The sequence below is a fragment of the Zosterops lateralis genome, assembly GCF_965231275.1.
Source record: "Zosterops lateralis genome assembly, chromosome: 5".
Taxonomy (NCBI): Eukaryota; Metazoa; Chordata; class Aves; order Passeriformes; family Zosteropidae; genus Zosterops; species Zosterops lateralis.
Genome location: NC_139766.1, coordinates 68,236,644 through 68,262,984, shown reverse-complemented (window position 1 = coordinate 68,262,984; position 26,341 = coordinate 68,236,644). Strand labels below are relative to the sequence as shown.

Below are 26,341 nucleotides of genomic sequence, written 5' to 3'. Positions count from 1 at the left end.
TACCACTTACCTAAAAATAATCTGTTCCTTCCACATTTTTACCACAGTTTGCTTTATCTGTGGAATACTGCAAAGTATATTTTTCAAATGTACTGGATATATCCCTGATAATGAGCCTATCAAGTGGATTGCCTGGCTTTTTAATTTTGTGTGTGTGTATTTGTGTCATCCTTTCTTAGCTGAATTTTGATGATCTTATTGCTTATATTTGTCCTTAATATTGTGACGTTTTATTGTCTATAGCTACTGAGGATTTAATTTCTCTGTTTTTTTCAAGTCTTATACCAGGTTTTATTCCACTAGCACACTAATTACTCATATTAAATACTTGCAGGAGAATGAGAAAAAAATTACAGTACCCTCACTCAGCTGCTTTTACTCCTTTTTTCCCCTCCCATCCCATGTTGCCCACAACTTCACTGCAGGTACCAGCGAACACTCCACGTACATTGTTCAAACCCTGGACTTTCATTTGGGTCACAACACCATGGTCACCAAGCCCTGTGGGGCCCTGGAAAGCCCCATGGCCACCATCACAAAGATAACGCGCCGCCGCCACGAAAATCCCCCCCACGGAGTTGCCAGTGTGAAGGAGTGGTTCAATTATGTGACAGCCACGAGGAATGAAGGTTAGAGTCAAGCTCATTCAGTCTGGGGATTGATCTGCTTGCAGATGGAGCTGTTGAAAAGCTGCTAAATCTCGAGTGTATAAACAACAGGTTTGATTGACCTTTTCTAGCCATGCTTTTGGAAGCAGAATAAAAGATAAAATCTTCTCAATAATCATACAGCAGCAGTTTTACAAGTGACTCTTCTTAAATTTTTTGCCTTTTTGTCATGATTTAACATCTCCCATTGTTCCTGTAGAGCTGAACCTGCTTCGGAATGTTGATGCCAACAACCCAGAGAGCAGCACAACAGTGAAAAGCTCAAGCTTGTTAAGTGGCTTCAGGGGTGGCTCCAGTTACAACCATGAAACTGAAACCATCTTTGCATTGCCAAGGATGCAGCTGGATTTTAAATCTATCCATGTTCAAGAGCCCCAAGAGCCTTCATTACAAGGTACAGTAAAAACATAATTTGGTTTTTCTTGGTCAAAAACTATTTCTTGCAAATTAGGAGTTGAAGGCAACGGTAGTGTGCTGATAAGAGGATTTAATATGAGAATTGCTGCAGATCTGCAAGAAAAGATAACATTTTGTAGTCAAATGTAGAGGGAATTATTTTGAGAGTGTGAAGATCTAGGGCAGAGACTGGTCACTATAGAAAAAAACTTGCTAAGAGAAACTAATATGAACATTTCAGCTACATTGGCTGTTTTCATAGGGTTGGTTTCCTTGTATTTATTAAAATGTTAACTGTGGTCCTTCCTCTTAGGAGTTGCTGATTCAGTGAAAGAAATATTATTTTCAAATGATGTGCATTCAGATTCTGTGAACTTCTGGATTTACTGTATGTACTGGTGTATTAATACTAGTTTTATTTGACTGTAGATACAAATGTTAAACCAAAGGTGGAATGCAGTGTAGTAACTGAATTTACAGACCACATCTGTGTGACTATGGATGCTGAACTGATCATGTTTCTGCATGACTTGGTGTCTGCTTATCTAAAAGAAAAAGAAAAAGGTGAGTTGTTCATGAAGTAACACTTGTCAATCTTGACAATCTGCAGTTGTCAGATTATTTGACAGTAAATACTCTTAAGTCATAATCATGCTCCTATTTTGACACCTGGTGTTTAACTTTCCTCTTCATAAGACACTACAGGCAGATGAAAACTTTCATAAAGCTTTATTATTGTTACTGCAATACTTTCATCCATGGAGTCTTTTCAAAACATGCATTTTTCTGATTTCAGAAGGATTTACTGTTCTACCTCAGTATGTTCAGTTGCAGCATTCAAATTTGGCATGTTCATTCTTAAGCAGTACATGGTATTTTGCAGAAATTCTGGAAGCATGAGGTAGTTCTCTTCTTGTTGAGACTCGTGCTTTTGTTTTATTTAAACTGTGTACAAAAATAATCCAAGTGAGCTGCTTGTGACTGACCAGTGTTGTTCCTCTCTCCCTTTTGCAGCAATTTTTCCTCCTCGCATTTTGGCTGCTCGTCCAGGGCAGAAGAACTCTGTTGGTGCCCTTGAGGACAGCTCCACTGACAAAGAGGCAGAGGAGAGCATTACCTACACTACCGTTGACTGGAGGGAGTTTATGTGCAATACTTGGCATTTGGAACCCACGCTCAGGTAAGAAGCACCTTTAGCTGCAGTCTCTTTTTGGCTGTGCATTAACTTCTGGATTAGAATTTATGCAGATTTAAAGGCATTGTTGGAGCCTCTGCTGAATTTGGAATACAGTGAACTTGAGCTCATTAATTTCAGTCAGGTTTTCCTCCTCCTTAAACATTCTCTTCCTTTGAGAGGATATTCCATTGATTATCTTGAGTTTTATCTAAGTCAGGTTTGAAACAATGCCTGTTAGATTTAAGTTGATCACTAGTAACTCTGGGGGAAATGCATTTTTTTGTATATACAAATGCCTGTTCGCTATGTTGATATATTTGAGACTGAGTCTTCTGTTCATTGCTTTTTTAGATTAATATCTTGGACTGGAAGAAAAATTGATCCTGTTGGTGTTGACTACATCCTCCAAAAGCTGGGCTTTCACCATGCAAGGACTACTATCCCTAAGTGGCTGCAGCGTGGTGTCATGGATCCTTTGGACAAAGTTCTGTCAGTACTTATAAAGAAACTTGGTACTGCACTACAGGATGAAAAGGAAAAGAAAGGAAAAGACAAAGAAGAATATTAAAAGTACAATGTGACAACCCTAACTCCATTTGATTTTATCAAAGTGTTTTATTATATTTTGAGAACTTAAATATGGTTTAAAGAGAAACCTAACAGCTTTTTTGCTACTCTATTTAAAACTTACATTGTGAGTAACTGTTTACTGTGGTACTTGATACCATTCTGTATTTGAAGTTATTGCATGATGATGATGATGACCAATGTATATTCTGTGAAGGAATAGCTGGAACACTGTAAATCTGCTCCTCAGCGTCCATTCTATGATGTGCAATATGATCCTGCATCTTTACAATACTTGCAGAGTAACTGTGAATTTTTCTTAAAATTTTACTTGCCATAACACAAAACCCCTCGTTGATGTGACCAGTGATTGATTTGTCAATGTAGACTGGTGTAAATTATATATATATATATATATATAAAACTTATGAAACTGTGATTGCCTTAGTGCTAAAAATCATGAAGTTTATTACACTTGTAATAAAATTTAACTACTGTACAGAAGCTTTTTTTTTGTATTAATCAAGGAAGCGGAACAAGAAGAAGAAGAGTGTTTTAAGTGTAACTGTGCTGAGTGTGATTTAAGCGAGGTAAAGCCAGAGGCCGGGAGCTCGGGAAGCAGGCGGGAAGCGCCGCCCCGGCTAAGGAGGGGGAATGCGGCTGCTCCCGGTCCGTGACGGCTCCAGTGCCGCCTCTGCCCGGTGGGAGCGGCCCGGGAAAGACGAGCAGAGGGCCGAGAAGGCGTGCAGGTGCCTGTTGAAGCGCTGTTGAAAACCGAGCCGGCAGCACAGGGGTAAAACCGGGCGGCCGCATCACTCCGCCAGCTGCTCCCCCTCAGCTCCGCCCTCCGCCGCAGCTGCGGCTTCGCGCCTCGGCCGCGCCCCTCACGATTTGGCGGGAAGGGCTGTGGGGCCGCTCGGCTCTCGGGGGCCGTCAGGCGGCTGGACCTCCCCGGCTCCTCCACCCTCGTGTGGCCCCGGCCGTGCTTCACCTCCTCGCCGAGTGTGAGTGCCGGGGAACCCGCCACGGCAGGACGAGGGCAGCAGGTGCAGGTACCGAGCCCTTCAAATCCAGAGCCAGCTCGGCCTGGTAGCTTGAGAGGGATCAGCTTTGCTGCTTTAGTTCGCCTCACTCCCTTAAGAGTTGGGGTGTCTTTTGAGGGGCAGAGCGGCGCTACACGCGAGGGAAGGTGGTTTAACAAAAGGGAGAAGTGGCCGCCCTGCAGAGCAGGACACCGCGGCTAGGCTCTGCCCCAGGCCCCGGCGAGTGGTGTCTGGTGTTCCTGTGAAATAGCTCGACTAGGAGAACTGCAGGGTTTTGTTTTTTTTTTGCAGGGTGTCTTTACTACTTGTCACCGTTAAGTTTACTTAGGTCGGTCGGAAATGGCGAGCTGCTTTGAGGGTGCAACAATGCTCACCTTCGATGGGGCACCCGATAAGATTTTGCCCCCCGAGGTTCTCAGACAGCCGGTTTCAAAGAGTCTCTCCGAGCCTGTGGCTGCACAGCTGAATCCTTCACCTTCTATGAGGTGCAGTGTACCAGGGGTGATGGAAAATCCAGGTATAGTATGCAGTTTATACACCGGGATTGGCTGTTAATGCTGTTGAAAGTAACTTTTGCTTTTTATTATCTGACTTTGCTGTATTTTCTTACATGACTTCTTTAGCATCTCCTTAAACTTGTCCCTCCTCCTCTAAAGTCTTTTTGTGCTGGAAGCTTGTTAGCCATTTGTTGTAGGGTGGCCTGTGTAATCTGCAGCATTACCTAATTATAAAGTTAAACATTAAAAGTTCTGTAGTTTGACAAAATATAGAATATGTCTGCTGCATGAATTTTCATAAATAACATTGCAAAGGGTTTTAACTGCAGTTTGAGATGTCTTGGGATGTGTTCTGAATTGCGTCACTTTGAGTAGTTGAGTCGAGCTAAATGCAGCTATTAAGACTGATAAAGATGATTTTATCCACCCAGTGCTTGCTGAAACTTCTATAGTGACTTACAACAGCAAGTCCTACTGCTGCACAGCTTTGTGTGGGAAAAACACACTTTGATTTGATTGTTGATTTACAAGAGAGGGGAGGGGGGATATATGTTGTATTTTTTTTTAATACCTGTCTATATTCAGAGATTACTGGATTTACCACAAGTAAAAGCTTTGATGCTTTTAAAAGGAGATGTGCACACTGTTTTGGAATTGCTGTTGTTGCTAATACAGGGTTCACTATAAAGTAGTAATGCTCTACAGTAAATTTTGGATTTTTTTTTTAAGAAGCATCTGAAAAGCATTTATTGTAAGCAGATTTTCAGAGAGTGTGTTCAGTTGTCTCCATAATTTCGTTTAAGGACCATTTCTTTTTAAAGGAGCAGACATTTCCACCACATTTTCAGCCCTTCCTTCAGAGAAAGATCTGGATTTGATTGAAAGATACAAAAAGGGAGTAATAAACTCAGTATCTGCCTTGCATATGTTTGCCAGAATACACGATCTGCAGCTTGAATTGAAAGAAACCAGTGTGGCAGGTAAATACTTCTGCTACCAAATTAAGTAGCTTTTGCTTCTGCTTGAGATTATCTGAGTTGATTTGATGGTGCTGATACAGCTGAACCTTTTTACTGTTGATACCCCCACATATGTAGGGTTTTGGCTGCTCTTGTGTTGCCTCCACAGCTGTTTCTCATGATGAAGTGCTACAGAAATAGATCAGGTGAATTATGTTTAATTATGGCTGTTACCAGAACTTTGTGAAAGAGTGCACAAAGCAAAAGCCACCAAAATTTTTGGGGAAGTGAGGGATGACGATGCCAAAATTGTGGTTTTGCCTTGTATTTGTTTTAGGAATTATATGGGTGTAGAGCTATGGATGAAGCACCTTAAAATAATTTCACTGATTGCATCTGCTTTTTCCTTCTACTCTAAAGGCGATGTCATAAGGCCTTATTTTGCCTTTTGTGCTGTGATAAATGGTGTTTGCTACAAGACTGGGCTGGGAAAGAACAAGAAGGAATCTAAATCAAATGCAGCTAAACTGGCTCTGGCTGAGCTACTTAACTTGGAAAACACAGGGGCAAAGTCTTTTGAAGATTCAGGTAAATATTGTAGCAACACCTGATTAGAACTTGAAATGCTTGGCTTAGCAGTGTCCTGTGCAAAGTATCTTTGGGTTTATTAAATGCTGCAGTATCAGCCTCTGTCAGGTTTTTTGAATCCTTGGGACAAGTCTGTAGTTTGGTTCTGAAACTGGATTTTATTTCTGCCATTTGTGTATTAAGAGTTGCATCAGCTGATGGCAGGAATGCTGAAGGAATTAATTTGTTGCTGTAGCACTTGATTTGTTAATCACTAGGTACAGCAATATGAAGTACACCTCAAGCGGGTTTGAATTTTTGTGCCTAAAAGGGTTCCCCGCTGAGATGCTGCTCTCGACAGAGTTCAGTTGCCATAATATTTTACCATTTGAGTTTTGCTGTCTGAATCATTCTAAGCTTACAAGGACTTAAGAATCAGGAAAGAAAATTCATAGAGAATTATAAAGTTTGATTTCCTGGGAAATAGTGTGAGATTCATGTTTAGAAATTAGGAATGTCCATCCCACTTCATAATGTTGTTAAATTCTTAGATTTTCCCTGTGTTCCTGCTGAGCTCCGACCTCTAGCAAATTCTGCTTGTGTTTCAAGGACTGGTAAGGAATAGTCTTGTTTTTCCTCTGTTGATTCAAATTGCCCAGCAAATAGCTTATTTTTTTAAAAAAATTCACCTTTTAATGTATTTAGTGACTTCTGTGTTGTTATTATTGTTTTAAACATATTTAAGAGCTATAAGAACTGGTAATAGTAAGTTGGTCCTACGAAAGGACACAATTTCAGAAAATGGCTTGAATTCAGTACATTACTCAAATTTCTATCATCAGTCCAGGTGATAGAAATAGAAACAGTATTTATTCTCTGTCCTTACTTTGAGCTCATGTGCAGTAGGTGATCAGACTTGGTTTATATCTGTTGTTTTTATAGTGGATGATAAAAACATCAGATGTTTAGGTGGTTTTGAGCTTTTTTTTTTTAATCCTGAGGATCTTCAGAATCCTGAAAATAGTTGTGCTTACAGCGTGTGTTCAGGGTTATAATTTGGCAAGTTTCTCATGTCTGTTTCCTTCCCCCTACCTGCAAATTTTCAATCTTGATGGATTGTTCCATTTAGGAGGAGAACATATCTACCAAAAACTTCCACAGACGCTTGAGGAAGTGTTTAACCGCCTGACCACCCAACACCCCGAGTACCAGAGCTGTGGCAGTTCCCTGGCTGCCTTCATCATTGAAAAGGGCAAGTCTGGTTTGATTGTGGGTTTTGGGGCGGGAGAAACCTGTTGCCACAGAGCACTGAGGAGCTTGGTGGGCAGCCAGGCCCGGTGAACCTGCCACCATCTGTGGTTTTAGGTGGGCAGCACGAGGTGGTGGCTCTGGGGACAGGAGAATGCAACTACAGCCGGCGCTACGAGTCCTGCGGGAGGCTCCTGCACGACAGCCATGCCATTGTCACTGCCAGGCGCTCCCTGCTCAGGTGAGGGTGTCTCTGCAAATCCTGCAAATCCTTCCCTTGCAGCCAGTTTGTCTCACTTTTACTTCTGTAACTTGTTATGTAAACAAATAAGTAATCTATAGCAACATAAAACTTATATCTAGATTATGTATTGCGTAAAACGTAATTTGTTGTTCTTTTAGGTATTTGTACAGGCATCTTTTGCTGTTCTATAACAAAAATCCAGCCAAGGTGGAAAGATCCATATTTTGCACAGCACCAGGCTCGAAGGTGCTTACCTTAAAGCAAAATATAACCTTCTCTCTCTACATGAACCAGCTTCCAAAAGGAACTGCTCATATAAAATCAGAGGTGTAAGTACCGTTGCATTTCCCAAGATATAGTGGAAGGTGAATCTGTCTAGTTTTGGGAACACTAATGTACCGAGTAGTAGTGATAACTGTGAGATACAGCTCAATATGACGATAGAAGAAACTTCTACATAGGTTATAGGATGAGCTTTTGTTTATTACAGATAATAACCTGTTCACTCTCTTCCCAAGATACTATTAAAATACTATTAAATCATGAATTTTACCACTGAGCAAGTAGATGAAATCACTTAATGCCATTGTATGCACTACAGCGTTGGAGTGCAAAAAGCCTTGAATTAAAACAAAGGCTCTGCTTTTCCCCTTTGTAACTAAGGGGAGAAACTGTTTGGCTTCAGAGCAACCATTGGTTTGTCTCCCTTATGTGTTGTACCTTATTTAAATATTTTGAATTGTGGTGTGAGTTAGTTTTAAAGGCAATTTTAAGAACCTTACAGCTGTTTTTTCACAAGTAGCTTCTGTTGGAGTGTGAGTAGACAGAATGTGACAGCTTGTTTGCAGCTGGTCTTTTTAATGTGGGCACAGCTGGTGGCTAAGATTAGATTGAGTGGCTCTTTCCTGTTTAAATACTGATTTCAGTATTCTAGGCACTTGAGCAGCTCAGTCTGGTGTTTCTTAGAATTACATACGTTGAAGATAATACAAGACCTAGATCTACTGATTTTTTTTTTCTGAGAAACAACATTAGATTCCAGTTACTGTAATCTCTGATCAGAGTGCTTCCTCACTGAAATCCATTCTCTTGTCCTGCCACAGGCATCTCAGTCCCCAGTCCATATCTGCTTATGAAGCCAGTGAAGAATTGAGTCTGCATGTTGCTCTAGAAGGCAGGATTTACTTGGCTGTTTGCTGTCCCCCCAAGACTGTCAGAGTGAGCAGCATGTCAGCTGGTGACAAACTGACCAAGTGGGAAGTGGTTGGTCTGCAGGGAGCCTTGCTCAGCCACTTCATTGAGCCCGTGTACATCAGCAACATTCTTGTGGGTATGTTCAGTGCAAATTCCAGGTGTATGTGTTCATATTCCATTTCGATTGCATTTTTTAAAGCCTGAACTGAGCCACAAATTCTTTTGAAGAATTACAGAATTGTCCCTTGAGATGCAGTGGACCGAAGTGTATTTATTTAGTAGGCCATCAGAAATGCTGTTGGATGTGATGTGGGCAAACTTCTCAGCATGTTTTCTAGTCTGAAAGGTTGAGGTTCTGTTTTAGTAGTGTCTTCTGCAGGGAGCATAAAGAGTTGGTGAAAAACAGTGGTTCAAGAAAAGAAAGCATCTGGTGAAGGTAAAGGTACCTCTGGAGAAGAAATTGGGAAGTTGTTTTTGTTCTGTGAATTGAATATTGGAACTGATCTTTACAAACATGAATTTTATGTGGAAAAAATTACTGTAATAGATTAAGAATGCAGAAATATTTGCATTTTAAACTTTTTAATTTGATGTACTTTTATGTGACTTAATCATGTCCTGTTTACTAGGAAGTGGAAGTTGTAAGGATACAAAAGGACTGGATATAACCATAAAGCAGCGTCTTGATGATGAACTTACCTCAAAGCTTCCTGTGCCTTACCTGGTCAACAGATCTCATATTTACTTGGTGAAAGCTGCACTGCCAATCCAAACAGATTTGAACCAGTGGTCGCTTAGTTTGAACTGGACATTGTCAGATGCATCCCTGGAGGTTGTGGATGGATTAAGTGGGAAAACCACTGAAAGGTCAGCATTTATCTTCATTTTGTTGGAAATAATGGGTTTGTGCTGTTTGTTGGAGTTTTTAAGCTGTGAGAGAAGTTCTCTCCTGTGTTAGCTTGAAAGCGTCCTGTGATTAGGTGAAGTCTTAGAGATCTTGTCAGATACCAAGATACCAAACAAAACCCTTCTCTGAGCAGAGATAACTGTAATCCATTGCCAATAGCAGCGAAAATGTTTTAACTTTCACCATGCGTAAAATTAACCAGGATTCTGACTGAGATGGATTCTAATTGAGATGAATTCCAGCGTGATGGCATTCACAGAGTGTTAGGAGGGAGGAAGAAGAGCCCCTGTAACAATGAGGGCAGTGTCCCTGAGGTGAGTTTGTTGCTGAGTCCCATCCCTGTTTCCCCACAGCTCCCCGTTCCGCAGCGGCACCTGCCTGGCCAGCCGCCTGTGCAAGGCTGCCATGTTCAGCCGCTTCAGGATGCTCGCCAGGGAAGCAGGACGGAGGGATCTGCTCCAGTTTGCAACATACCATGAGGCAAAGGTGAGCTGGCACTTTGAGAGAAGTATCATTTCTTAGTGTTTGTGCTTTTATTACATGTTGGTGGCAAAGAGCACAACCTGTAACCGTAATTCTCGAGATCTCTGTAACCGTAATTCTTGAGATTTTTTTCCACTTTTTTTCTTTTTTACAGGTTAAATCTCAGTTGTACCAAGAAGCCAAAAGCTTGCTGCAGAGCTACTTGGAGCAACACGGTTATGGGTTGTGGATTGTGAAGTCTCCACATATTGAACAGTTCAGTGATTGATGGAGGTGGATTGAATGTGAAGTCAGTTTGAATGATCTGTTTCAGTAAATACAGTTCTGAGTAGTAAAATGTTCAACTTTAAGTTTGTAGTTACAGGAAGAAAACAGTTCCAGAGCTGCTTCTTGTCAGTTTAAATGCAGTTACTAAACCAACTGTAACAGTTCAGTCTCTTTTCCCAAAATGAATGTTTTCTCATAGGTAGGAGTATCCAACAGCTTTGTAAATCTGTTCTGCCTGGCCACCCCAATACCCACCTCATTTCAGCTCCCTCACTGCTGTTCCTACAAATCTCCACCCCATGGAGTTAGCATGTTTTTTTTCCTGATGGTTTCAGGATTTCTGTATATTGATTTGTTCTTTTTCCTCAATACTTTAAAAAAGAAAAAAAGAAAAAGCTGGATTTTTTTTTTTTTTTTTTTTTTAGAAAAAGCATATCAGTGTGAGAGTCTTTCAGGGAAAAAAAGGAATTAGCAACCTGAATTTTGTTTAGTGTGAATTTGCCAAGTGGCTTATAATTTGTTGTTTGTACTAGAAGAGTTAAAAAGTAATTTTTGTATTTACAAATGTGAAACCTGGAATGACCAGCTGTTAGTCAACTGTTTTGTGACAATTACTGGTTCTGGTGGTGGGTTTGAAGCATAATGCAGGTGTCATAGCTTTAAATAAGAAAATAATGTAATGTAGTAGAGAAGTCACCAGAAACATGGGGCTTTTTCAGCCTTTGTGTTTTGCCTCAAACCCCATCAGTGTTAATGCTTATGGATGAGTTGGGCTCTTGCACACTCAGATGATTTCATCACTGCACTGACAAGTCCTTGTGAAATTGTCTGCACACACAGTAACCTGGTGCTTGTCACAGGGGGATTTACTTCCTTGTAAATCCTGTTAAGAACATGGTAGCATTGGGAGGGTCTTGTTAAGTGCCACATTTGGAGCTGGTGTGGTGTTGTGAACAGTGGTGTGTTCAAGCTAGACAGTACACTTGGATTATGTTCCATAATTTCTGTAAATCATGCACGAGTGGGGAGTTACACAGTCTTCTCATACATCAGGAATAGGGAGGGCAGTGCTGTAGTCATGTTTCTAACACCTTCTTAGTGTTAGAGGATTCTCAAAGAAGCTCCTCCACCTGGTATTTTTTTCCTTAATCTGTTCTTCCAGCTAATATGTAGAGTCTTCTGTGAGGATGACCTTGCACTGATCTATGAGTTGTTGAAACTTGTTGACTTGTTACTACTTGCTCCTTGACCTTTTCTTGGCTAATGTGCTTCCTTGTTTTCCATTATTGTCCCTTAACTTTGGTGAGTTGTGCAGTGGTATTTGTTTTATTGTGGCACCTGTTCTAGTTCTGTAACGTTGTTATGTAATGTTTCCTGAGGATGCTTGGGAATGGCCACTGCACAGTGTTTCCTTTTTGCAGGAGTGTTAAAAGTTCAATAAATGTCTTTGACAATGCGTTAGCTGTACCTGCATATGTACAATACAGATGCTGGGAAGTGATTTATGTGTCAAATCTGACATAAACATAGCATACCACACGTGGGTTTGAATTCCATGCACTTCTGGTTTATTTTTTGTGTGGACTTAGTCTTCTGCTGAGATACTGGCACCAGGGTGTTTCCTGTAGTGACCCAGAAAGCCTTAAATATGTACAAGTACTGAGCTTTTTTGGTGTGCTTCAGCCATACTATTAATTGAACAGCAAACTGAAATTTCCATGGAACTTAGGTGCTGCCTTAGGAAGGGAGAGGTTTGTTAGTGAAAAGGATGTGTTTGGCTGGACACGATCACTGTGTCCTTGAGCAATAACTTGATGTAGTCCAGTGTAGGTCCAGTTCTTTTATCTGGATTGTTCTTGGATTAAGTATCAGCATATGCAGCATGCACTAAGCCAGTAAATGGAAGCGTAGAGATGTTGCTTCCAGGTTTTTCCTTGGCTACTTCAGTAATTCCAAAATGTAGAATGCTACAAGCTTGAGAGAGGCAAGAGTGCTACAGTTCCAGTGCTGAGGCTGAAGCTGTATTCCCAACAGGTCTGTGCACACAGACAGAGGGATGTGAGCAGCAGCAGCCTGTGGCTGAGCTCAGTCTCTCCCCTCCCTGCTTGAGAAGAACTGAGCTCCAGGGGGAAGAGTGGATGTGCACATGGATGTGAGGTGGTGTGTGGGAGTATTGTTTCCACTTTGCTGGAGCTCTGCCTGACTCACACAGGTGGAGTGACGCACAGTGACCTTTAGGAACTTCCAAATTCCATGCCCCCACTGACTCTCCAAACCACTGCTCTCTTTGTTTCTCTGTCTCTCGCTTCACCTCCCTTCTGCAGTGGGATGGAGAGGAGAACTGGAGTCAAAGGCCATGCAGTTGGGATAAGAACAATTTACTGGAAACAGCAGTGGGGGGGAAAAAACCCCTGTAATAGACAATCGTGGACAGCTCTCCCACCATTTTCTGAACCAGAAGGAACTCCTCTATGGAAGTGAATCCCATTCCTCCGTCTCTGGTAATGATGTGAAGTGATCTTGAATGACCTCTCTGTCTTGGCTGTGTATATCTGTGTGTATCTCCTGGATACTGCAGAAACTAAACCCTGTCCTGGCTGGAACCAGAACATTATTCATCCCTCTTACATATGAACACAGGTCTCCTCATTTCCATAGTCAGTGGCTCTCCTTCCAAGGTGTGGGTTGAGTTCATTTAGTCCATCACTGTGGGTTCTGTCCATCCTAGATATACACACAATACATACAATATCAGACAATTCAACATTACAGACTTTTCTCACCCAGAAATCAAATCCCATTCAAATACAAATTGTGTTTCCCCATCTCTCTGGATTACCTGCCCCATGTCCCTGGGTTTTGGGGCAAAAACAATCCCACAGCTGGTTTTGCCTCTGCAGGACTAATGCGCTGTCTAATGTTGTCATGCATGGTAGCATGTCACACCACGTTTCAGACTTGGCTGTGTCCACATGTCAGATGCATGTCACATAAATATCACATGCCACATAAGCACACACCCCTGTCATGTCAAATGCATGTCCTGATACATGTCATATATCTTAATTTGATACTAGAACTGTGCAATCAAGCAGGAGAAGGCAGCTCAGGAAATCAGTTTTTATAACTATTTTAAGGGGTTCTCTGGGTTTTTTTACAACTTACAGGGTCAAGTATGTCTAGTAAAGTTCACCTTGTTAGGCATTTTCAGATACTTCTAACAACATCCTTTAAAGACATCTTTTAAAACTTGGGCAAATACAGAAGTTGATCCTACAGATGCTGTTTAAGAATATGGGCCTACCTATAATTAGGTGTAGATTTGACAGACATAACCATGTGTAGTAGCACAGGCAGTTTCCTCACACCTCAGCTAGCTCTTTGTGTCAGCAGTCTTTATACAAGTATTTCCTTGAAAAAGTGTCTTGACCTTCTTGCTGGAGGTGCTACATGGGGAGCAGGGCAATCTGGGCATGTTTTGAAAATTCACAGCAGATCATGGCTACTGTGTGAAAATGATGTGGTGATCCCCAAAACTAGAGCCAGGACAGGCAAAACTTCTTCTTCCCCTGTCTATAAACCTGCACATGTCTCAGAATAGCCCAATTCCAAAGCAGTTTGTGCAGACCAAATGTTTAAAAAAGTGTATATAATTTCACACTGCACGTGCCTGTGAAATTTTTAGTGACCCCCAGCTGCTGCTTTTCCTAATGATTGCATGGCTGAGTATCTACCATCCTTTCCTGCTTTCTGAGCTATATGACTCTTCCTGCCTAACCTAATGCTTACTGTTTAGGGACTTAGGAAATGTCTTGGTTGTTCCATGTGGGGTGTCCAGCTGCACAGACTGACTCTAGGGTAGGTTTTAGGCAACTGCCAAAGTTGAAGACTCTTGTGCTTAAGGAAATAATGAAGGAACCCTCATTTATTGAGAGAATTGTGTTTAATGAAAACTGCTCCTTCACCCTCTCTCTGGTTGCTGAGAGCTGGGGCAGCACTGCAGACAAATGCCTGAGCTGAGACTGGGAGAGGTTTGTTGACAAAGCCACGTATTGTGTGCGATGCTGTTTCTTTCTGCAGGCTGCATTTAAGAATTTTTGGAGTAAGGAGGAATCTACGTAAAGAGAAGGATTTTTCTACAAAGATTGACAAGGTAGAGGGAATTCTTATGCAGAAGTTTCTTGCCTGTTTTTTCATCTTCTGTGTCCTGCTGTATTCAGGTGTTTTTTGTTATTACTGTCATCTGCTTTGAGGAGAGAGGGTGGAGCTTATCTGTTTGTGGCTGAGGTAACTGACAGTATTGACTTTCCTGAGTCCTGGTGGGTGGGGACAGAGCACTCCTTCACCGGTGGAAAAGAAGATGAGTAGAGAGACGGCAGTACTGTGAGTATTTTCTAGTTCTGGCAGAAAGCTGTCATTAACGCTTATTTTCTCTCTGCAGCATGCAAGGAAACTGCTGGGTTTTCCATTAATAGTCTGGTTTTAAGTGTAAGGTGTAAGTACTCCATACCACACCCACCAGGAAAGCACATCAAAGTCTTAACGATAGCTGGTAGCTGTTGTAGTAGGCTCACTTTAATCAATTACGGTCTGCCTTGTTAGTAGTGGCTTGGGGCTTTTGTGCTGCAAAAAAATGCTCTTACATTGTTTTTTTGTCACCTGAGTCCATCTGCCTAGGGAGTAAGGAGATTTCTGAGGTTCCACAGAAAGATTTCTGACAATGCAGTGTTTTCACATGGATCTGTACATTAATCCTCAATTTCACGTCAGTTTTGTTGTTCTGGGGCCCCAGTTACCTGCATGGTTGTTATTTCAGGTGTGTTTCTGTTTTCATAATGCTTCTCTATCTCTGAAGAATTTTGGGAACTACGTATTTTGCTTACACCACCAATGAGAAGAATGTGTCCTGCAGGAAGCTTGTGCAGCTAAATAGTACAGCTCAGAAAAAAAAGGTTTCTTCATTGAGGAGAAGCAATTTGGAACTCTAGCTTGTGCTGTATGGCAGCATAAACTGGCATTTTATATTGCTTAAAAAAAGGTTATCTGCAGGGTGTCTTGCTTTGAGTCTTGTACTTGCACACTTGCATGCTGCTGAATGCTTTGTTGAGGTTTTTTGTGTGTTTTTAAGAAAATAGTCACCCATAAAAAGGACAGTATCATAACAAAAAATACTCTAGACATGATTTTTATATGTCTGGAACATTTATTAAATATAATCAAGTAACTTTTCATAGCTTTTTCAATAAATACGTGTCTCAGGTTGTTGACAAAGTAACAATTAATGACTTTTAAAAAGAACACTGAGCCCTTAGGGCTTACTGAAAGGATGAAGTGTGATCTTAGAACAGACCACCCACATTAAGAACATTCAGTGGTCCCAAAATGGACAGCAAGCTAGTAGTATGCCAAAATATGGCAAAATATATAAGTTATTCAGAATTAAATACCTCAATAAATAATCTAGCAATAAAAATAAAAATGGTTATACATTTTGTTTCAGCATAGATCGCAGGAAGCCAGTCATTTCTTTGTGAAATTCAGGAAACTTTTTCTTCCCATTGACTTCACACGTCTTGCATGTTGGATTTGAGAAACCAGGGTCCTGCAATACAGAAAATTTTATTGATTGGTGATAACTTTCTTGGTAGCTGGTTTTAACAACGATACATCAGCTTCTGTAAAGATTTTCCTTTAACAAAAAACAACCCTTACTATTTGTAGCCTGAAGGGCACTCCTAAAAATGCTACAAGGATCTCTAGGCCATGGATTTTATTTTAGGAGTATTATCAGGGTGTACTACATTCACCCCTGGGCCCTCCAGTCGGAAACTTACAGCACAGTTTTCAAAGCCATTGCTGTCTAAGTATTTGTTGTGCTCCTAAAAGCAAGCTGTTGTCAGCATAAGATGCTTTGCATAATTCAGTAAAGAAAATGCCATATTTTGTTAAATGTTGGCTTGTATAACCGGTAGGGCTCAAATTTATTTTACTGTATTAGATAACCATGCAAATAGATGTTTTCACATAGTTAATCTTAGCATATTTTTGTACAAACCCCTGTATTTTCATGAGTTGATAACACAGATCTTCATGCACGAGCACACTGATTCTGGCATGGTTTTTTCACTGATGGTGAAACACTTTTTTATTTCCTTTTTTTTTTTTTTTTTTTGGTAGCACTTTTAAAAGATTGAGTACCTGCAAATCCTCGAGATTCTTCATAATATTTTTAACATGCTGCTTGTCCTTCTCATCCACATCTTGTTCCAAGACTTTCAGTTCTTTCAGGAAGCACGCTAGAGTTGTGTGGTTGCACTCCTAGAAGAGTCAGCAAAATTGTTGTATGTGTGAATTGTTTTCCTTGTTCTAGCTTTCAAAATCTCAGTTCCCTGTTTTTGCTCTCATCTCAGGAACTGAGCTGTATGTTTTCTGCAGTGCATTACAATTCATTTGTTGCCCTCAAACTTGTATTGAGGATGTTATATGTGGCCTTAATTCTGTAGCTTTTGAAAAGTGGCAAGACACTTGAAGTGTTGCAATATCTCTTGGGAATACAAAGCTGCAATATTAATTCCTGAACTGAGCCCTACTCCTGGCTGACATCTGAAAATCATGGGTTAGCAAACAGGTGGCCTCTCCTAGGGACATCTTCAGTTGATGACTTTGGTTGCTCCATCTAATGTCTGCATCAGAGCTGGCTTTTGAACTGGCTAAATAACTTTATGCAGCACTTTTGCAAGCTATTTCAGGTACTCGCTGGCAATATGTTACTGATCAGCCCCAAACATTTGCATTTAAGCCCTGGAGCTCTGAGATAGCCAGGTCTTAATGCTGCCAGCACATGAGAAAAGGGACACCGATAAGGAAGTGGTTGCAGAATCTGACTTTAAATCTGTACTGAAACAAAAGTGTTGTTGGGTGAGAATTCTTCTGAATTAGAAACTTAGCAAAGGTTCAAAGCAGCTAATACATAACTTGTGTAAAGCTTTTAACTACTTCCAGTGCTAAATAATTCACGCTCTTGTTTATTGGTCTCTTTGCATACTGAATGAAAGGTAGTACGAATCAGCAGCCTGTCTGCAGTAGAGCTGTATTGGGAACACTCTGCACGCTGATGTGCTTGTGTTTCAGAGAGAGGTGACTACAATGATGATATTCTTGTGGGAATAAGTCTCAGGTATTAACTTCATGCCATACAACAGGATTTACATCTTATGTATCCAGAAGGGCTTGGTTAAGTCTTATTCGTGAAGAGAATTAAGTAAAGCATAACTGAGTTTCATCATTGATGGAATACAGAAAACTTACATCTTAATCAGAACCAACCACTGGCTCTGCCTCCAGTTGAGATAAAATGTGGGTGATTCCATGTGAATACTCCTTTAGTCTGTTTCTAAATCTGGATGTTCTACAAACATCTGTTTCTAACTCTTTCTTTCATTCTTAAAATTGTTCCTGTGTTAGAGTTAACAGTATTGCCTCCTGCAAATCTTATACCATCTTTAAATTGTTCATGAACCACTTTTTTCCCTGTGAATTCAAGCATGTTTTAAGCAGCAAGAATACAAAGTATTAATTTTGTGTTACTGCATAGAGGCAATGAGATAGTACTGCATGTCAGCCTTTTAATGCTTAAGTAATAAAAAGCAAAAGGTTCTTAGAGAAATTGCACTCCTTAAATTTAATTAAAACTGAACAAAGAATTCAGACTCACCCATTTGTCATTCGGTGTGTAAAAGTCAAGGGAATTCTGTAGAGAAGAATAGGGAAAAGTTAATTTAAAAAAATTACATAGAAAAAACCAAATACAAATGAATATTCAGATAGAAGAAAATCACCACTTACATTGTCAATGCCTTTCAGGAGGTCTAAATCAGAAAGTGAAGCTCTAAGAAGTGCCTCTATTTTAGTCTTCTCAACAGGTACTCCATAAGCTGCAGTCAGGAGAATTGCTGCTGCAATAGAGCCAAAGATGATGACTTTGCACATCATGTCAGTGTTCTCTGGATGCCAGTATTAGAGTTGCGATGGATGGTGAGAGCTGGTAAGTTGTCATTAAGCTGTTTAGTGTATTTATACTCTCCTTTCTGGGGGGGGGGAAAATTATGGGGGCGTCCCGAAGAAGAGTTATATTACACATTTTTTCATATGTTCTTACCTGTCTGGCAAGAATCATTACTTTTGATTTTCTTCCCATGATGACATTTTGGAACTTTTATCAAGAGGGATTTTACCTATATTCACTACTTGTAAGAAGGGCTCGCATTTGATTCTGGCAGCTTCTCTTTGTGCTTTCCTACATGAAGCATTTTTTCCCTATGCTGTCCTACTCCCCCATAGAATAGGTCACAGAATATACTCCTGTCATACAAAATGTTGTCCTAAAGGTGTGTCATTTAATCATTACTTTAGTGAAGAAGAAAGAAGACTTCTAATCTTAGTAATTGTTGATAAAACAACAGGAAGAAAGTTGGCTTCCTGTCTGAAGGTGTTTTTTTTTACCTGTCATCTTTCACAAAGGCATTGTAAGCTTAGGTGCCTTGATCAGTCTTTATAGCATCACATTTGAAACATTTATGTAAAAATTCCAGCAGAATCCCTTGTTTGGGGATGATAAACTATTCCTTCTATTGCTCCTTATCTTAATGCTACTCTTTTTTCACTGTGTGCAACTTTCACTTTTCTGCTGCTTGGAATGAAAATGCACCACTGTAAAATGTTTACAGATTTTTTTGCTGATACCTAGCCCACTGCATCTTGTGGTGTGTATCAGAGCACTGAAGTTGACAGTAGGCTGTCATTTGACATTGAACTCTGGCATAGATAGTTTTGCTAAATTGTTTTTCTTTTCTGCTTCATGTGTCTGTTGGCTGACTGCTTTGGGATGTGAAGTGTTTAAAAGTCATGGTTTCCTTCATTTTGAGTGTAGTTCTGATCCAAATACCTGCTGCCCAACATTCTGATACTATGTCAACAGAACCAACAAGTTCTGACAGTGTGTGAAGCACAGTTCTTCTGCTCAGTGAATTCAGCTGCTGAAGCTGTGTGGAATAAATTCTGGTTTGCACCCTGCTGTTGTTGGAAGTTCTGTAGCATTTAGGATGTGCAGGACTGGGTGGGTAACTATTTCACCCACCACTGCATTATGGAAAACCACGTTACCTGTTCTGATCCTGCAATCAGAGGGGATATGGATCTGCTGGAAGTTGGTTAGAATATGCTTTGGCTTGGATTAAACACAGCCATTACTATCATTCTTTTTATTAGTGTGTGCCAGTCCCTTAATCATTAACTCAGTGCTAATTAGCAGTACAATCCCAGCTCTAGAGAACATCTTAATTTCCTGGTTTTAAAAGAAGTACAAATATCTCGTGTCTCTGGTCATAAACGAGTCCTGGTAGCTATTGGAGCTTGCAATACTGTAATATTTGTGCAGTTTCAAACTTTTTCTGGCACCTTGTACTTGTATCTTGTATTTTTTCTTGATAGTAACCATTTTGTAATGAGGTGAGCTGCTGAGCACTGGGTTGTCAACTTTTCTGCAGCTTCCTACTGTTTTCTTTTTCAAGTCTTGGAGAACCTAGAAAAAAAGCCTGAGCATTCTGTCGGAACTTTTCAGCAAGTTTTCAGCCAGGTCTGTACAAAATCGTGCACAAAACTGTAACTCTAGTTTTAGTCTAGATGTAACTGGAATCAGCTCTTTAGCTCTTCATTCTTTTCAAAGAGGCTTGCACAACCAGGCAGGAGAGTAGAATCTTAATATGCAGCATTTAATAAATGGTGCACAGGAGTTTGAGTGATTCATTTCTGCTTAGTACTGTGCTGCAGGATTTGTGGTCCAGCTGGAGAAAACAACAGATCTTGTTTTGACCATTTGTATTGGATGTGCCAGGTGAGGGAAGAGATGGCTTGGAATGTATTGATGAGCTGAGAACCAGCAAACCGTCAGTAAATGTTAGCACACAACTTGGTGTGTTGGTCAGATTTAAGTTATCATGCTCAGTCTGTGTTTGTATTTATTACTGGGCAAGGAATTACTTGGGGGTTTTATTCATTGATTTCATCCTCCCAGCTTCACTTTGCCAGAGTTGATTGCATTTTAACAGGAAATGATGTTGCTCTTTTGAATTGGCCCTGGAATCACAGAGGATAAAGTAGTTGCTACAAATGCAGAACTGGAAAAATACTGCCTTTAAAAAGTGTTGGGACCAGGTACCAGTGATCATGTCATGTGGTGTTTTTTTTTTATTTGGTTTTAATGGGCTGTTATGAAAGGTTGGTTGATTTATATCTCATTTTATCTCCAAATTTCATATTGTTACACTAAAACAGTGATATAAGAAAATGCACCCTGCCTAAACAGCTTCTAAGAAACACTTTAAATGCCTTGCCTAAAATTTCAAGGAATATTAATTAGCACTAAACTACATATTTTAAAGGGAAATGGTGTTTGTGGGTCAGGGATTTGGAAAGGGAGAAGATTATTGTTTTAGTGGATTGTTTATACATTTGGTAGTACTTATGCCTAATTTAAAGAATAAAGGCTGGTTTTCTCTTTTAGAAAGTGACTAAAAGTAAATGACATACACTGACTAAACCTCTAATCTGTACAACTTCAAAGTCTGGAAAACTTTTTACATAGGGTCTGACTCTTCTCAGTTTAGACTTGTCTTTCTAATCTGAAACCTTGCATCTTTCTTTCTTTCCTTGTTTTGTTTCTTCTTTTTTAGTTTTCTGTCCTTGCAAACCTGCTGACTTGTGAATTTTGGGGACAGGTTGTGGTTTCATTGAAGCATTTGGCATCTTGTTGATCAAGGTGTTTGCCTCCTGTCTCCATCCCCAAAACAAAGTAGTATTCAGCTGAAGTGAATGTCTTGCTTTGTACTTTAGTTCATGTGCAAGGTTTTTTTTTCAGACTCCTATTACAGTACATGGTTAGTGTCAGTGGAGTCACAGGAACCAAAGCAGAGTTCATATGTGTAATGAAAGTGATAACCAATTTTTGGTCATGGTCTGTTGATTTACACTTTCTAGCTGTGTTTCAGAGACTTTGGGGGAACAGAGGTTGGTTTCTGCTTGCTGATCTCAGCATTTTAAGAAATAACCTCTAGAAAATAAACCTTTAATATTCTTATTCTGCTCAGTAGAGAGACGTGAAAAAATGTTGAAGATTTTAATAAAGTGACAGTGAATAAAGTGATAGATGTTTTTCATTTAATTTTAAGTCATCAACAGGAGACATTTACCACTTTTCTTCTTCAGTCTTTTCTTGGTCTTTCTCATCTCTTTAATAGATGCTGCAAGTAGAATAGTTTCCAGATAAACACAGTGGATTCCCTAATGTATTAGTATTTAAATGTAGGAATTAATAATGGATTTAAACTAGTTGAATATTGTCCCTGATCAGTGACCCCATTTCAGGAGCAAGTGCCAAAAAAACCCAACCTCAAAGTGAGTAATTGTTAGAGTGATTTTTTCCTGCAAGAATGTCAGTGGGGATTTTTTTAAAGAAAGATTTTGGTTTTGGAGGCTTGATTAAAATGGACCTGGAAATAGTTGACAATTGGGAATCTCTTCACAAAGCCAGTGTCTGATGTAATCTTCCATTGAAAGGACCAACATTAAGAGGGAATACTTTAAAAATAAAAAATGTTCTGGTTATAAATGAGCCTGTCCTTGGGGAAAGTAACTTTTATCTGTCCTTAGGAGCTGTGTGACACACGAGTTTCATCTTTTTAAAAATCTTGTCTGTAATTGTTGAATAGGTGTGGATTTAGTTAGGTTATGGGGAGCCCTGGTGTTCCCTGTCACTATAGTCTGCTTTTCAGGAAGTAATTGTACAAAGGTTATGAACTTTGGAGTCGGTGTTTTTGTTTTCTGGTTAAATTTGGTGTGATTGCCAATCTGAATGAGAAGATGAATTACATTACTGAGAGTTATGGCTGAATGCAAAGTTGGGAAGGTTGATCAATAAAGGATGAGGATTAGGGCTGGGTGTAATGCACGTTAAGCTAGTGTGCTGACTTTACAGAGGAAGTAGTTTAATTGTTGCAAGATTTCTGGGTGAACTTGGTTGGCTTCTTTTTGTCTAGGAATAGTCTATCATCAGGAGGTCCAGCATATATTTACAAGGATGATTAGTCCTGTTTACTCATGTTTTCCTTTTACATCCAGATGGATTCTTTAAGGCTGCCTCCACAGTGAGGTGTTGCCAAAACTTTAGTTACCAGCTCCCTCTTAGTACAATATGCACCAAACCTGCTAAAAGTGTTCTTGGTGTACCCACAAAATAATACGGGTGTTAACCTCTGCTAGTTTTGGTTCACACTTCTCTTTATTTGCAGAACTGTAGAGACCAAGACAAATGCACTGCTGATGAGGCACAAATCTCTGAGGGAAAGCAAAATGGAGGTGTCCTGGAAAGAGGAAATCAAATCAGAGCATCCTGGTCAACTTAATAAGAAAAAGTGCTTTGTTACGGCTGGAAGGAAACTGAGGTCTGTCAATTACTCTGGGTAGCTCAAATTAGAAGAATGCTTGTTTTCATTTTGGGATGAGAAGTGAAGAGAAAACCCAAAGGCAAAACATTTCTGATTTTCAATATTATTGTTTTGCAGTGGAAAAGAGGCTGGTGCATACACTGACAAGCCAGGCTGTTGCCAAACTATTCTCAGAGTCTGGAATTAAGAAATGTATGATAAATTTCAAGTTGAAAATGCCCTTCTGGGTTAAAAGGCCAGTGTCAGGTTATGACCATACAGGATGTGACCAGCCCACAAACAAAGAAAAATGTCTTGCCTTGCTGAAAGCTGTAATAGTGCAGATGCTAAGCTGATGGCCTAGATTTGTCACTAGATAGGGACTAAAGGTGTTGAGGTACCCCCTCAGTGCTGGCTGGCTCCCAATTTTGCACAGGCATTGTCATGACCTTGTTCCCATTCTCTCAAAGTTCCCTTGACACCATTTTCTCTTCGCTCACTTTTCCTGCTTGCTTCAGGCTGGTTGTATGGAATTTACTGGGGAACAACAGGGGCTTGCCCACACTGATTTGTTTTTCCCACTGTGGTGCCCAAGGCCAGTGTGATATTCCTGTACCTCCTTGAGCCACTCTTAGGACCCACAGCACAAATGTTTGGCAGGTTCCACACATCAGCCTACTGTGGCTCTGCATGTTTTGATCCTGGGTTTATTTGATGGTTTTATCTTTTGGCCCTGGTACTGGAAGAGGGCAGTGAGTCTTCCTGTTTACCTGGGCTGTGACACTCAAAATTAGATGGAACTTTGTCCACAAGAATTGCCTCTTTTTTTGTTTGCTGAACAAAACAACAGAGATTTGATTGTGTTTGTTGCCCTTGCTTGAGCCCTGTGAAGCTCTGCTGTTCTTTGGAAATGAGGAGACTGCACCCCTTCCCCTTCTTCACCACAAACAATTAGAAATTGCTATTTGCTTTATTTTTTAGTGAGAGTTTTAAGGGATACCCTACGGAAATAATGAATACAAATGCAAATTTATCAGTGATTGCAAGGGCAAATTTCTGTACTAGTGACCTGGCATGATGTGAATTTGAACGTAAAGCTGGAGAAAAAAATATCTTTTTCTAGGAAAACTTTGTGTCAGTGGGATTCAGAGCTAAGGAGTGTTCCTGGTTCTTTCCCTTCTAGTCATGTTGAAAATAATTTTATTGACATAAATGGAGGAGAGTCCTCTTTGGTCCTAGTGCAAATGCTGTAGTAGACAGGCTGAATTTCTTATGTGTCTGTAATGCTTTGTTTACTACTAAAAATGACAGTTTTAAGGAGTTTACATCTGTTGCTATTAGGCAGAGCAGTTCCGTATCTCTAGTTCAAAGTCTAGTCTTCCAAACCAGTCAACACGAGTGTTTCACGTATAGAAAAATTGCGTTCAGTCAGTTTGGCACAAGAACATCAATACAAGGATCAGAGCTAAATTTCTACCCTGCCCAAGGTCTCACGCAGTAATACATGTGAGACATAATGAAATCTATGCAGCATGTTAAGAGCATATTTCATAATTCAAATCCTGTGGTGATTTTAGAAAGTGCTTGGCCCTGGCACTGCATGTCTGCCCCAGCCACGTCATGACCCCGTAGCCGAGCGAGCCCTGTGTGTGCGTCACCCTCCCCCTGCAGCTTGGTTTTCTCAGAAAGGAAATGCACTTGGTGTGGGCTGCAGAGGAGATGGGTGTTCTACCTCACCTCTGATCTGGACGATTGGGGTGTAGCACCTGTGTCAGCTCCCACCCAGCTCTCAGCCTCAGTGGAGAAATCAGACATCACAGCGGTGTGGTTCTTCCCTTTGGTGCCTAAAGAGTGTCATGAAAGGTTCTGGGAAAATCCATCGATCTTGGTAGAAGCGAGTTTTTCCAAGGTTGTGTTGGAATGGGGAGGGTAAGTTTCTGCAGTACTCAGCCAGTTAGGAGGCAGGGTATTAAATTTCAAACCAGTGGACACTTCTTGGGTGGCAAAATTGCAAGAGGTGTGAAATACTTCATACCTAGAACATGTTTCCTGTCTAAGTGAATGCATGCACTGTTATTTTTGGTCACATTATAATAATGCTCAGCCATGACCAGTGAAATCCTGTCAGTTCACTATATATATACAGAAGGACAGAAGCTGCTGTCACATTATGTTGAACACACCACTGAGCAATTATGGGTAGTAATAATTCCTAGAAGACTTGTGTTCAGCAGGATTAAGATGTGAAGTCTTGCCCATCAAGGTTTCTTGGAATTTGGAAAGATGCTTTTACTTTTCTGCAGCTCTGGAGGCAGTTTGCAGCAAGGCGAGACTGAACAGCACAGTAGCAGAAAGAATATGACTGATTTTCACACTTGCTGTTCTGAAGTAATGGAATATACTCTGAGAAAAGTGGGCTAATGTATCCAAATACCATAAAACCATTTGGTCTGTGACCTCATCATATCTATTGCCATTTACTTTAGCTCACTAGTATTAAAAAATGCAGGAAATAGAAACTTGGATCATGTAGTTAGAGGTTTCATAAGGGACCACAGTGATCTGATTAGCGTTTATTACTCCTCCTTGGTTTCTGCAGTATTAACAGAATAGAAGAAATCTATTAAACCACAGAGTACAAGTTTAAATTACACAATTACAAGGTGTGTTGGGTGATTTGCTGCTTCAATAGCCAGATATGAAGGTCAGTAGAACCTACTGTGGAAAGCGAGGTTGAAATTTTAGTGCTGAGTTCTCACTTGATCTCTGGACTTTGTTCATGACAAATTTGGCAGTGGAAGCAAAAGCGATGGAGAAATTTGCTGGGGTATTGGTCTTCCCACCATTCTTCAGATTAGTGTACTTTTCATTTTCCATGTCTCGCTGAAGGAAAGATTGACAGTGATTTGTTGGTGGCAAGAGCATCACAGCAACTTCAGTCATATATTCCATAATGAAGTGCATGAGAGAGTAAGCATTTGGTCCCCCCGCGCTTAGCAGATCCCATTTAAAAATTTTTGGTGATATAAAGGGTTTGATATCAGTGAACAGGAGCCAAGAAGTCCCTGAAAGTGTCACTTTGTGCCTATTTGATTTTTAAGAAAAGCTGCTTTTGGATTTGGCATATCAGAAGTAAAGCACATGAGAGAGGATGACTTCCAGGGGGTAGAGTGGGACCAGCAAATAAATGTGTGATCGGTGAGAAGTTCCCTTTTTAACTACAGACAACACCAACTGTGGAACCAAGTATGAAACTGATGGTTTATTCTGCTGTAAACACCTAATTATGCTGCTGGCCATTTGCATCCAAATGCTAAGGTGTTGCTTTCTGGAAGGGGAGAGACAAGGGTAGGAGAAGAGAATGGGATGGACCAACAGAAACCCATGTGAAAACAGATAACATAAATCTGCCTTCCACCTGTGGTCAAGGGAAAAGTGAAGGATTTCAATCTGATGCAGGTGAATGTCACATGAATATCACAGAATCGTGGAGTATCGTCAGTTGCAAGGGATGTATCAGGATCAATTCTAACTCCTGGCCCTGCACAGGGCATTCCCAAGAGTCATGCCATGTACCTGAGAGTGTTGTCCAAACACTTCTTGAGCTCTGTGAGGCTTGGTGCTGTGACCACTTCCCTGGGGAGC

The 26,341-nt window shown here is 40.5% G+C and overlaps 2 protein-coding genes and 1 long non-coding RNA gene across 10 annotated transcripts in view; all 3 read left to right on the top strand.

The window, feature by feature from the left end:
• The window catches only part of BLTP1 (bridge-like lipid transfer protein family member 1), an 87,443-nt gene extending 84,149 nt beyond the window's left edge, over nucleotides 1-3,294 (top strand). For all 7 annotated transcript variants that reach the window (XM_083861056.1, XM_083861055.1, XM_083861053.1 and 4 more), the window contains 5 exons: nucleotides 426-629; nucleotides 868-1,062; nucleotides 1,494-1,628; nucleotides 2,079-2,244; nucleotides 2,593-3,294. In XM_083861056.1, coding sequence (XP_083717182.1) covers nucleotides 426-629; nucleotides 868-1,062; nucleotides 1,494-1,628; nucleotides 2,079-2,244; nucleotides 2,593-2,809 — 917 coding nt within the window. In that variant the 3' untranslated portion in view covers nucleotides 2,810-3,294. The remainder of the gene's footprint in view (nucleotides 1-425; nucleotides 630-867; nucleotides 1,063-1,493; nucleotides 1,629-2,078; nucleotides 2,245-2,592) is intronic.
• A 777-nt stretch (nucleotides 3,295-4,071) lies between these two features.
• On the top strand, nucleotides 4,072-10,325 carry ADAD1 (adenosine deaminase domain containing 1). The gene is made up of 11 exons (XM_083862182.1): nucleotides 4,072-4,368; nucleotides 5,170-5,328; nucleotides 5,728-5,895; nucleotides 6,426-6,488; nucleotides 7,004-7,126; nucleotides 7,240-7,363; nucleotides 7,525-7,695; nucleotides 8,470-8,696; nucleotides 9,190-9,427; nucleotides 9,821-9,953; nucleotides 10,105-10,325. The coding sequence occupies exons 1-11, from the start codon at nucleotides 4,191-4,193 to the stop codon at nucleotides 10,216-10,218; spliced, it is 1,698 nt and encodes a 565-aa protein (XP_083718308.1). The 5' UTR covers nucleotides 4,072-4,190; the 3' UTR covers nucleotides 10,219-10,325.
• A 4,205-nt stretch (nucleotides 10,326-14,530) lies between these two features.
• The window catches only part of LOC310909603, a 37,491-nt gene continuing 25,680 nt past the window's right edge, over nucleotides 14,531-26,341 (top strand). For both annotated transcript variants that reach the window (XR_014590115.1, XR_014590116.1), the window contains exons 1-2: nucleotides 14,531-14,600; nucleotides 18,128-18,261. This is a non-coding gene — a long non-coding RNA (uncharacterized lncRNA). The remainder of the gene's footprint in view (nucleotides 14,601-18,127; nucleotides 18,262-26,341) is intronic.